Source organism: Emydura macquarii, unplaced genomic scaffold (assembly GCF_026122565.2).
Source record: "Emydura macquarii macquarii isolate MOO-44397 ecotype Brisbane River unplaced genomic scaffold, CSIRO-AGI_Emac_v2 contig_2205, whole genome shotgun sequence".
Classification (NCBI taxonomy): Eukaryota; Metazoa; Chordata; order Testudines; family Chelidae; genus Emydura; species Emydura macquarii.
The window spans coordinates 2,523,681-2,536,527 of NW_027132342.1; the positions used below are offsets into that span (position 1 = coordinate 2,523,681).

At 40.6% G+C, this 12,847-nt stretch overlaps 1 protein-coding gene across 1 annotated transcript in view; it reads left to right on the forward strand.

Moving 5' to 3' along the window:
- The window catches only part of PIK3C2G (phosphatidylinositol-4-phosphate 3-kinase catalytic subunit type 2 gamma), a 262,202-nt gene that overhangs the window by 95,831 nt on the left and 153,524 nt on the right, over positions 1 to 12,847 (forward strand). The window contains exon 17 of the mRNA XM_067558969.1: positions 1,521 to 1,709. Within this exon, the coding sequence (XP_067415070.1) occupies positions 1,521 to 1,709 (189 nt within the window). The remainder of the gene's footprint in view (positions 1 to 1,520; positions 1,710 to 12,847) is intronic.

The window sequence follows — 12,847 nt, forward strand, 5'->3', positions numbered from 1 at the left end:
ATTTATCTTCCTCACTCCCTTCTGATGAAAAGAAAGCAAGTGGTCTTTCCCCACAAAACTAAACCCCTTGTCTATGGCTTGTGCTGCCAATGCCTATTCCAAATGCCTGGCAAATTCAAAATTGATAGAAGGAAATCTTTTTTCACATAATCCACAATTAACCTATGTAACTCATTGCCATGAGATAATACCAAAGCCAAAATCTTAGCAGGAGTCAGAAAAGAATAAGCTATTTATTCGGCTAAGAAAAAGTTGTTGTTATAGTAAATCCTTGGGAGAAGTGTTTTGAAATAGATGCAAGCACTCATGTTTCAGGGATGGATTTGACTTCCAGCTATTGGGGATTAGAAGAAAACTTCCTTGGGGGCAGGTTATCCCATTACTACCTACAACAAGGATTTTTGCACCTTCCTCTGAAATCTCTGATGCTGGTTACTGTCCGAGATGGGATACTGGACAAGATAGATGAATCATAGATCTGATCCAGTATGACACCTATGTTCTTTCAGAGCCTTAGTGATATCTATAATGTTAATTATGAATTTTGTCTATTTGTAATTTATGTACATTTTAAGGCTAGTTTTTAGAGCTCAAGCTTTAAATTAGGATTTTCTGTCTCTGTTAGCAATTTTGTCTTGGTGATGTTTTGGGTTTTTTGTTTTTTTTTTTTGGTTTGTGATGATACTGAAGCCTAAGATTTAATGAGGCTATTTGTTCTATGGACCAAGAAAAGGCATATGAATTGTTGGCACATTGAAGGACATACAGTACACATTAACCTGATGTTCTTTTCATTGGCTTATTGATTTTTGCAATGTTGGGGGATAAGGCATTTTACTAATATGACATTCACACATCTCAGCGAGGGAGGTGGCATTACACCCATTCTGCAGATCAGTAAAGTGAGGCACACCAGGCCAGACTGGTTTTTTGAAGGAGGCTTGGAAAGTGAAAGGAGCTTTCTTCCTACTTATCCTCTTTTGCACACCCCTTTTGCAAGGGCCAGGGACAATCACAGGTGTGTAAGAGAGAGAGACACACAGACAGACAGACATGCCCTTTTAAAGTCTCCTATCCTAGAATGCATATGCATGCTGTCACCTGAGTTAATCAGTGGGGAGCAAGGGAGTGAAAGTTGACTAGCTGTGTTATAATCAGTAGTTGTCACAGCAGTTAATTAGAGATAGTATAGAGTACGTAGTGGATATGACAGTAATATCTCTGGCCAAAACTGCACACTCAAAAATAACTGTGGAGAGAGAGAGAGAGAGGGCTTGACAAAGTGAAATATCTGTATGTGCATCTCATTTGAGAGTTCATCTTTATATGTCCCAAGGCTGACAGATCCAGATTATAAATATCATTTCTTTATAAGAGCTGGCACACAGAAAATGATATCCCATCCCAAGGAGAATAAGTACTTAGCCTGAAAGCAGTGCCCCCTCTTTACAATAGTTTGCTGCTATATAAGGCTCTAGGTGGTTTTAATTTCAAACTGAATTTCTAATTTTCTCTTCCAGGCTGTCAGCACAAGAGAGAAGATTTTTATGGTTTTATCGTTCCTACTGCAACAATGAAAACTGCTCCCTTCCTTTGGTACTGGGCAGTGCACCCAGTTGGGATCGAAAGAACATATCAGAAATGTACATGGTGTTGAGGGAATGGAACTTTTCTAACCCTTTGGAGGCACTTGGGCTTCTGACTTTCAGGTAAGAGAGAATTAACTAAGTCAGAAAATAATAACAAACAGACTCCTAGTCTGCTGATTAATTCAGCACTTAGATTTGTTCAGTATAATACCAAACTTTGGTTCATTGACTGTCCGCTTTCAGCTTTGCCTGTGTGTCAAAGTGAAGATGTAATTAGAACTCTCGTGCTGACCTTCAGTTGAATGTGCTGGCCCTGTCTTCTTGCCTAAGAAGGTTAGCTATTTTTCGTGATAATGAAAAGTGTATTTCAGTCTGTATCATGGATTCATTCCGTTTCTAGTAACAGGTGATCAGTCAGATACGTAGCACTTACACAGCACTTTACATTTTAACACTGCTGTACAGACATAAAGTGAGTAATGGAGATGGAGCTGAACCATGCTTCTAGATCAAGCTACCACATCAAAGTGTACATCTGGCCTTTGCCACTGGCCCCTCTTTCTGCAATAAACACATCCCAGACTTTGGGGCAATTGAGAACTGGCTTCTAATGTTACACTGTCATTGACTTTCAGTGAGAGTTCGGTGCCTTTTGTGCATTAAAAAGCCTCTCTGTTGTTGTGAGAGTATCTTTTAACCTGTGACATACATAATCTTCAGCGAAAAGAACCTGTGTCAGCAAATGTATTTTCTCAGATTGTTTCGCGCGCGGGGGGGGGACGGACGGACGGACGGACGGACGGACGGACGGACGGAGGAGTTGTTTGAAGAAATCTCCATGTGAAAACATCACACAATTGGACAAAATGATGATGCAAAGGATGTATTGTTTCAACCCCTTGCTTGTCTGGGTGCTGAGCTTTCTATGGTTAAACCTACAAATCCTGTTTTGCAAACTGATTTACTAGTTATACACCATGTCTTTAGAAAAGAAATTCAGAGGCAAGCTTTTGGAGACTTCACCTAACCCTTTGCCCAGTGAGTTAGGACTTCATACTCCCATTACTCATTTACAGAAACAGTTTTTTAAATATATATATTTAAAAATAACCATAGATGATCATTGATGTTCCACATGATTCTTATCCCCACTTCTCTGGTTTAGGTCTGAATCCAAAGTATTAAGCTTCCCCACCTACATATGAACATCTCCTACTGAAATTTAATGGGAGTTCTACCTGCAGAGATCTTGAAGGATTAGGTCTTTCCTGCATGGAAAGTCTTTTATTACATTTGTGAGTGTGCTCAAGAAGTGTATGTGTGCATACCATGTTTGCCATTATTGCAATATTTTAGGGCTTTCATGATTGACCAGAGCACTGTTCTATTTCACATTGGAACAAATACAATGGCAAGCATCACACTGATGTTCTCTCTCCACACTGGCATAAGTCTTACTGGTGATTTAGGGAACATGCCAAGATTCAAAAACAGAACCTCTTAGCTAGTTCTGGCTACACCTACAGTTGGCACTTCTGTAGACAAAGGACTCAATTATTCCTTAAAGATACAGCTCTGCATTGGGTGTGGTATGCAGTTTTACAACCCCATCAGGTGTTCTAAAAGGCTTTGTGACTCAGGTTGCCTGAAAGCCTATCAGAGACGCAAAGTTGCTGTGCCACACATTTATGGCATGACTACACTGCTGTTGGGAAATGTTGTTGCAGCTCATGTAGGCACACCTGAGGTAACTTTGATCTAGCTAGATGAAAGCTAGCTCAAGTAACAATAGTAATCTAGCTGCAGCAGCAGGGTTATCATTACAATCTAGCCTCCTGAGTACAACCCCACCCAGAACTCTGGGTTACATACTCGACCAGGTCACAGCCTCTGCTTTTGTGACTCTACTGTTGCTGTTACTGGAGCTAGCTTTCTTTTTATAGCTATCTCAAAGCTAGCTCAGATAAACCTACAGGAGCTGCAATCACACCTTTCAACTACAACATACCCCTTACAAAATGCAATGTACACTTCACTCTGAGTCTGTCCAGCTGTGGAGGTTGGCATGGAAGGGTGGAGTGAGAGGTCATAACCCTGTCTCCTCCAATCCAGCCTGTGGAATGGCTGGCCAAAAATAAATACTTGTATTTGGGATTTGAGGGGGGAGGTTCCCTTAATTACATACCCTCACAGAAAATGTGTTCACTGTGGTATGTACTTTACAAGCATTTTAACAAAAGAGATGAGGGATCTCAACAGAACTCTTCTTTTCTTTAAATATTCTGTCTTTAAATATTGAATGCCCCTGGCATGTTGCATGTTTGTTTAAGACCATCTAGGAAGCTGTCCTTGAGGATTAGGGGGAGTACATTGCACTCTGAATGTACATTTATAAAAGACCAGTTACACAGATAGCTGAACTGCTGGGGGTGTTTTCAGCTGGCTGAGATTGCGGTGTCTTGGTTGTGACCCACCCATTCCTAAGGTAGACCACCTGAAAATGCCAATGTCAGGGCAGGCTGCAAAAGGATAGCAGATTCTCCCAGCACTGGTGAGCAACACTGACATTAGACTTCCCAATCAGCCATAAACAGTGCTTCTGATTCCTCACACTGGTTATCAAAAAGCTAAAACAAAAAATACACAGAGCCCCCTTTACTGCATTTCAGTCTCTGGCTCCAAATCAGCCACTAGGTCTATTAAAGAGAGAAGTTATTTAAAACTCTATTCCCTTTACCAAAATGTTTTCCTGACCCCAAAGGGTTAGCCACATAACCAGATCAATATGACCTTGAATCTTACCCAAAATACCATGCTGCCAGCCAATCCTTTAGTAACTAAAACTAAAGGTTTATTATAAAAGGAAAGAAACAAACAAACAAGGTGAGAGGTGTTATATGATTAAAGTAATCAGATACATACAAGTGATTTGAAAGTCCATTTATATCAGGTATTCAGGAGAATTGTGGAGTTTGCCTAATTTGCTTGTATAGTGCCTCTGGTGTACATCCAGTACCTTTCACAATTACATCCTTAGAGGTTTTTAAGGTACGACTTGACAAAGCCCTGGCTGGGGTGATTTAGTTGGGGTTGGTCCTGCTTTGAGCAGGGGGTTGAACTAGATGATCTCCTGAGGTCCCTTCCAGCCCTAATTTTCTATGATTCTATGAGTTGATCCAGAGGTAGGAAGCAAGAATGAAGGCTGAAGACAATATGGATGTGGTGCAGCTGCCTTTTATGTCCCTTTGCCATGCTGCTTGTGGAATTTACAGAAACATGATAGATATCATGGGCATGTCCTGGTGACTCATAAGGTGTAGTGGGTTCTTTCTCTGGGCTTATTGTAACTTTGAGTTCCCTTAATGGGCCATTAAGCAGCTTATTGCTTCTGCCATCTTGTCTGGGTTGTTGCCCAGAAACACAACACAAGCTGAAATACAGATACATCAAACATATCCATAACTTCCAATACAAATATGACACATACACATAAACAATATAATCATACTTAGCAAATTATAACCTTTCTAACGGTATGTGACATGGCCTATCTCATATGAATTATTGTAATTTTGAAATATTTATGTTAAATAATATTCTAAATGGTCCCCCTAATCCAGACAGAATCACACTGGTTTTAACCTATTCAATAATTTTCATCAGTTAAGTAGCAGCAGTGGCTGTATTGCTAACTTGGCTTCACATTGCCCCTATAACCCTCAGTCAGTTTGGATTGTAGGTGCATTGACTCAGGATTGCTCTACTCTGGTCTGCATTATGCTTGGCTCTGGCAATTTTTACGCTCTGCTGCTGATTTCTGAGAGTAACAAAATGTCCTCCTAATTTCTTTTGACTAGAGATTGAATTGCAAAAGGATGTCATATGCAAATAAAAGTTGAGGTGTGTCTAACAGAAATGCTTCTTATCTCAGCATGTGTTTTATCATGTTATCCACCCAGAAGTATTCTCCATTTAATTGAAAAGTTGTTTCATGGGAATGGGAAGTCTCAGGGGCTCGATAATGGGATCTCTGGGTTGCTAGTTCAAATGTAGTCCAATGTGAATGGTAACCAGAAGTCATTACCATCTGACGGTTGTTCAGTGGCTTGTGTAAGTGAAATGAGTCAGCTGGTCTCTGTCTGCACAAGTTTCTACAGAAATTGCCACAGCAGCTGTCACTATTTAGCATGTTTATTCATGATCTGATCCAAGAAACTACGCTTCAAGATTTTCAGAAGTGAGCGGTAATTTTGGGTGCTTCAGTTTTTGGTGGTTACAGTTTTTGGGTGCTCAATTTGAGACATCTTCAGGGACCTGACTTTCTGAAACACAGGCTGTACACACACAAATCTCTTGTCACTTTTGAAAGCCTTGGGCTAAAGAGACTGAATTACCCATAGGGCATGGCCTTCTCAGAGCAAGGCTAAAGCACGCTTCCTGAGCACTATGCTCACTTTTGCAAGGACTAAGAGGAAAGAAGAGAAGTCACAGGAGTCAACATCTAATTGTCTTGATCCTAAGAAGTTAGCACATCCCATGCAATTTAGTGAGAGTTGCAGATGCTCTGTGCCTCTCAGGATCAAGCCCAAATGTTCAGAACACACAATACAGCTCTCTCACTCACAAGCCAGTTAAGTGTACGCTTTAATAGACGGACCTCGTTCTTCTGGCAGATCTTTCCCTTTGCTGACGCACTTCTCTGCTTTGCAAGCATGACTCCAGGCAGCCTAATAAGAAGTTAGTAATTTATGCACTAGAAAAGAACTTTCATAAACTGGAACACATTCTGCTATGTTTCACAGATAAATTTAGTAGCAATGTGGCATCCAGTACTTGCATCAAGCATGGATTCTTAAGGCCTCTCAGGAGCCAGTGCTTAAAAACCAATTTAAAAAACATTGAAGCTCTCTTTAATGAAGAAAGGAGGGTAGAGTGCAAAATAAGATTTGACACTCTTAGTTTTACCTCTAATTTCAAGGAAGGCTGATTACAAATTACAGTCTGAAAAATATAAATTTTCGAAAGGCAAAGGGTAGAAAGTTGATCCCTCCTCCCCTGCACTGCTAGTTGCTGTCCTATGCATTTCCACCTCTGTTTTTATCATTGGCTTCCCTTGCTTACCCTCCTTGAGAGAAAGAGTTCAACTAAAATCTTGGCTAACATCTCTGTTTAATGGCACCCCAGCCAGAGAAATGATATAGGCACAGTTATTGTATTAATGGAGAAAAGCCAAATTAAGTTTTATAAATGCCATCATAGATATGGCAGGCACACTTATATGCCGTATACATATAGGGCAGGTGCACTTAACAATTGTTAGGTTATTTTGGTTTTCAGATTACATTAATGTGTTCTTTTATATTTTGTATATATGAACACAGTAAGTGACCTGAAAAGCAAAATAACTAAACAATAATTTTGAGTGTACGTGAAATTTTAGAGCGTCACAGCACCCAGCAACAGCTCCCCACAGAAGATGTATAGTGCCAACCTGCTTTTTACTGCATACCTGCCATTCAATTCCAGCCATGTGATGTATTGCAGCTAGGAAGCCCTGATACTGACCTAAAATTAGAACACAACATCAAAAGAAGATCATGCATAATTCTCCATCACAGTCCAAGCTTTGTGCCAGCACTGGAGAGATGACATTTGTTGCCAGTGGTTTAGTGGGGTGGAAGGAGAAAGTAGCCAGTATAAGACAGATAAACAGATTTTTCTGCAAACTATGGGCTGGATTCTGAATTGGGCTGAACAACTGCAAAGACCCAAGAACTAGAATCCAGGTCCGCAGAGCCTACGGCGGCTGATACTGCCATAGTGTCACCATGCAAAGACCATGCAGAAGGCACAGCCAGGGAGCATTGTGGAGAGTAGGTGCTGCAGGAAGTACCCATGAAACTGAGAGTGACAGTACCCTGTGGACCTATGATTGGCTAAGTGCCTCCTACTTAACCCCGGGGGTTGCCGCAGGAAATGTTATGGGCAACCACACAGACCTCAACCTGCTGCAGTGCCAGACTTTGCCTTGTCTCCTGGTCTCTGACTCCATCCTGACTTCAACCCTGACTTCCGCTTTTGATTCTAGCCCAGTACTGCCTCTGATCTCCAGTTTCTGGTTCCAGCCTGACTCTGACCCTGATTCCTGCCTCTTGATTGTCACCTGGTACTACCTCTGATCTCCACTCTTTGACCCTGGCCTGACTCTGCCCCTGATTCTTATTTACGGGACCTGACCTTGTGATTCCTCCAACTCCTGCCTGGTGACTCCCATCCCTGGTGGGCTGAGTTCAGCCCAGCTGTGACCACTAGGCAAGACTACTTATGCCCCAGTCCCTTACAACAGGAGATTAAGTAGGAGTAAGAATCCAGTTGCATGCTAAGAGGATCTTGACTTCAGGCACACATTGTAAGAGGGTTTATGTGCCTGCTTACTCCATTCCTAGAATAGGTGGGGAATGGAGAGTCCTGGCTCCATCCCCCTATTTGTTGGCCAGAGCTGCTGACCCAACACTTTTTCTAGACCAGAATTAAGTTGTCATCACCCATGGTCAAAGAGGAAGCAGGATTAGGAACTGATAGGGTTTTCAGTCTTCTCTACTAGCCCTTAAGGGGCACTGCTGCCTTATGGATCCCTGCAGAGTGAGTTGCCAGGCATGAAATTTGAATCTCCAGTGGTTTGCGGGGAAAGGGTCCAGTTACTCTCAAAAAGGACCTTAGGCTAGTGGGGTTGTAGTGCCTCAACAATAACAGATGGAAGAGAGGATGGCCAGTCTCCTTCAGATACTAAAGGAGGTAGCATGTGGAGTAGGATGTCATTGGAAGGCCTTGAAGATAGCAGTGGTGGATAAAGGCACCAGATGCTTAGTGGGGCTGGAGGGATGGGGTAGGAAAGAGAGAGTGTTTGGGATTAGGTAGTGCTTTGTAAGTCTGAATTCCTGAATTTGAACGTCCAAATAAATGTTAAGAATTCAGTTTGTGGCTAGCCTCTTTCCTTCTCTGTTGCTGGCTTTATTTTGCGAACACCGGTATCACGTGAACCCTGCAAAATTCTTGGATCCCTAGTTTTTGCCCCTGTGAATATTAGAGATTCCCTTTTTCACTTTTAAACAAGGATGTTACCACTAGTGTCCTGGCAAAATGATGATATCCTTAAAGTTCCCTGCCTCTCTTCTTAGTCACAGTATCCTTCTTCACCTCTTGATCTGAACCTGATGTTAGTGTGGATTATTACGTCACTAGATATAGTGACTACTGTATCCCACCCCATATGTGGCTGCATTATAGACCTGGATAAAATTAAGTGTAGTGTAATTTGTAAAAGTGTGTTAAGACTTGTGAAAGTCACTTCATGAACAATAGTAATAATATGTGGAGACCTGGTGCTAAATTCTGCTCTATTACACCAGGGCAAATCCAGATTAACTTCAGTGGAGTTGCTTCAAATCACCACTGGTGTAATTAAAAGTAGAATTTGACTGGTTCCCTTCACATCAATAGCAGAATGCCCAATAAAATAATTGAGTAAGAAGCAGTTAGATTGTATCTTGTCTGTTGAATCTCTTGATGATTCTGAAAGTTGTAGTTGTATATGTATGTATGAAGCAGATAAACTATAAAGTCATTAAACTGCTTTGCATTAATGTTGTAAAAGACAACACTCTACAATAAGTAGCAGATCATTACTAAGGCCTGCAATAGTCTTCTCAATACCTTTAACTTTGATTAAATCTTTTGGTGGCAAATGCCATAGTTAGAGTGGATATCTCTGTTGGGTGTTGCACTTTTGTGCACAGATATGCAAAAGTAGGCAGAAAGCTAAATACCTAAGGACCACATGACGGTTGTGTAGGTATGATGGAGGACATTTTTTATCCTTTGAAAAAATATAAGATCATAGCCATGGATGTTTTCAAATGGGGAAGCCTTATTAGAAAATTTATTCCTATACCTCCTCCTATCAATCATAGAAATGTAGAGCTGTAATGGACCTCAAGAGGTCATCTGATCCATCCCCTGGCACTGAGCTCGGATGAAGTATACCTAGACCATCCCTGACAAGTGTTTGTCTAACCTGTTCTTGAAAACATCCAAAGCTCCATAACCTCTTATGGAAGCCTGTTCCAGTGCTTAACTTTCCTTACAGTTAGAAAGGTTTTCCTAATATCCAACCTAAGTCTCTCACCGCAGATTAAGCTACTTACTTCTTGTCCTACCTTCAGTGCTCCTGGAGAACAATTGGTCACCATCCTCTTTATAACAGCCCTTATCATATAGGAAGACTGTTATCAGGTCCACCCTCAGTCGTCTTGTCTCAAGAATAAACATACCTAGTTTTTTAACCTTTCCCTATAGGTCAGGTTTTCTAAGCGTTTTACCTTTTTTGTTGCTCTTCTCTGGATTCTCTTCAATTTGTTTATGGCCTTATTAAAGTATAGTGCCCAGAATTGGACATAGTACTCCAGCTCAGGCCTCACCAGTGCCAAGTAGAATGGGACAATTACCCCTTGTGTCTTACATATGACACTCCTGTTAGTGCACCCCAAAATATTAGCCCTTTTTGTAACTGCATCACGTTGTTGGCTCATATTCAATTTGTGATCCACTGTAACCCCCAATATCCTTTTCAGCAGTACAAGTTATTCCCCATTTTGTTTGTTGTGCATTTGATTTGATTTCTTTCTAAGTGTAGTACTTTTCACTTGTCTTAACTTAATCTCATCTTGACAATTTCAGACCAATTTCTCCAGTTTTTAAGGTCATTTTGAATTCTAATCCTATCCTCCAAAATGTTTGCAACCCCTTGGAGCTTGGTGTCATCTACAAATTTTATAAGCATACTCTCCACTCCATTATCTAAGTCATTAATGAAAATATTGAATAGTAGTGGACCCAGAACAGATCCCTGCAGGATCCCACTCAATTCATCCCCCCCCCCAGTTTGACAGCAAACCATTGATGAATACTTTTTCAATATTGTCTTTCAATCAGTTTTGCAACACTTTATAGTATTTACACCAAGACCACATTTTCCTACTTTGCTTAGGAGAAATCCATGGGGGTTTGTGTCAAAAACCTTACTAAAATCAAGATATATCAGACCTACAGATTTCCCCCCATCCAATATGCCAATAACTCAGTCAAAGAAGGAAATTAGGTTGGTTTGTCATAACTTGTTCTTGACAAATCCATGTTGGCTATTCCTTACAACCCTATTATCCTCTAAGTGCACACAAATTGATTGTTTAGTAATTTGTTCCAGTACCTTTCCAGATATCAAAGTCAGGCTGACTGGTCTATAATTTCCTCGGGTCTTCTTTGTTCCCCTTTTTAACAATAGGTACTATGTTTGTCCCCCTTCAGTCTTCTGGGACCTCACCCATCTCCATGCATTCTCAAAGATATGCTTATGGTTCCAGGATTGTTTCAGCTAGTTCCTTAGGTACCCTAACGTGCATTTCATCAGGCCCTGCCAACATGAACATATCTAACTTACCTAATATTCTTTAACCATTTTTTTCTCTGTTTTGCCTTGTGTTCTTTCTCCCTTGTTGTTAATATTAATTGTGTTGTGAATCTGGTCACCATTTTTAGTGAAGACTGAAGTAAAATAGGCATTAAACACCTCACCCTTCTTGATGTTGTCTGTTATTAGCTCTCCTCCCCACTAAGTAGAAGACCTATACTTCCCTTCATCTTTCTCTTACTCCTAACGTATTTATAGAACCTCATCTTATTTGCCTTTTATGTTCTTTGCTACATTTTGTGTCTTAGCCTTTCTGATTTTATCCCTACATGCTTGTGCTGTTCTTTTGTATTCATCCTTAGCAATTTGTACATCCTTCCAGTTTTTGTAGGATTGTAATAATTTTCAGTAATGAAAGAGCTCTGGATGGAGTTATATTGGCCTCTTACTATTCTTCCTATTTTTTTTGTATCACATTGGAATAGTTTTGCTGTTGTGCCTTTAATATAGTGCCTTTGAGAAACTGCCAGCACACCTGACCCCCTTTTTACCTTATGTTTTCTTCCCATATGTTTTCTTCTTTACCTATTAGTTCTCTGAGCTTGCTAAAATCTGTTTTTTTTAAATCCATTGTTGTTATACTGCTGCTGTCATTCTGTCTGTTCCGTAGAGTCCTAAAAATCATCGTTTCATGATCATTTTCACCCAAATTGCCTTCCTCCTTAGATTCCCTACCAATTCGTCCCTGTTAGTCAGAATCAAGTCTAAAATGGCTGTCAGTCTAGTTACTTCCTCCACCTTCTGAAACAAAAGTTTGTCCCCAGAACATTCCAAGAACTGATCGGACATATTGTATTTTGCTGTATACCTTTTCAATGCAGGATATAGTTCTTAGTAGTGGAAATGTCACATATTAAACTGATGTATGCTTGATCTTAGGATATGTCTACACTTTACTAGTATAGAAATATTGGCATATTATACTTTTCCAATATAACTATGTTTGTGCTAGAGACTTCTGCCAGCACAGTTATGTCATTCAGGGATCACAACTCTTCACACCCCTGACTAACTATTAATGCCGGCAAAAGTCTGTAGTATGGACATAGTCTTAGCCAAAAGGCCACAAAGAAGAAATATGTAAAAATTAATCAAAGTACAAATGCAATGACTAAGTTCTGCCCTTTTAAAGATCCGTGGGCCAAATTAATACCTATGCAACTCAGTAGTGAATTTTGCCCCATGAACTTAACTTGAAAATGTTGGATCAAATGTATCTCTCAGTCTATGGAAGTTGTATATGCAGAATGGGGGTCAGTATTATGGTTGACTTATTTCTATGCAGGGCTTGGAAACAACCAGTATAGACCCATACTGGCACTTCTTTAAAACTACTGTCATGTTTTCCAGAATTTCAGATTTTGGGGGCTTTAAAAAAATAAAAAGAAAGAAAGAAAGTCCCAAACTGTTATGGGAGATTGGGACTGGACATTGAGGTTGGGCAAGCCTGGGACTGGCTGGGAAAGGAGACTGGGACTGGGAACCATGGAAACTAGAGGCATCTGAGATGAGATGATGGTCTGGGGGAGGAGACAGTGACTGGCAGAAGGAAGGGAGTGTAGGATGTGGGGAAGACAAATCTGACATTGAGCTGTAGTGCAAGTAAGAACTGGTACTGGCTGGACAAAGAGACTAAGGCCTGGTCTGCACTGGCAGCTGCCACTGATGGGAGATACGCAAGCTACGTTTTGTAGCTTGCGTATCTCCCATTTACTTATTTATGCTCCCTTAC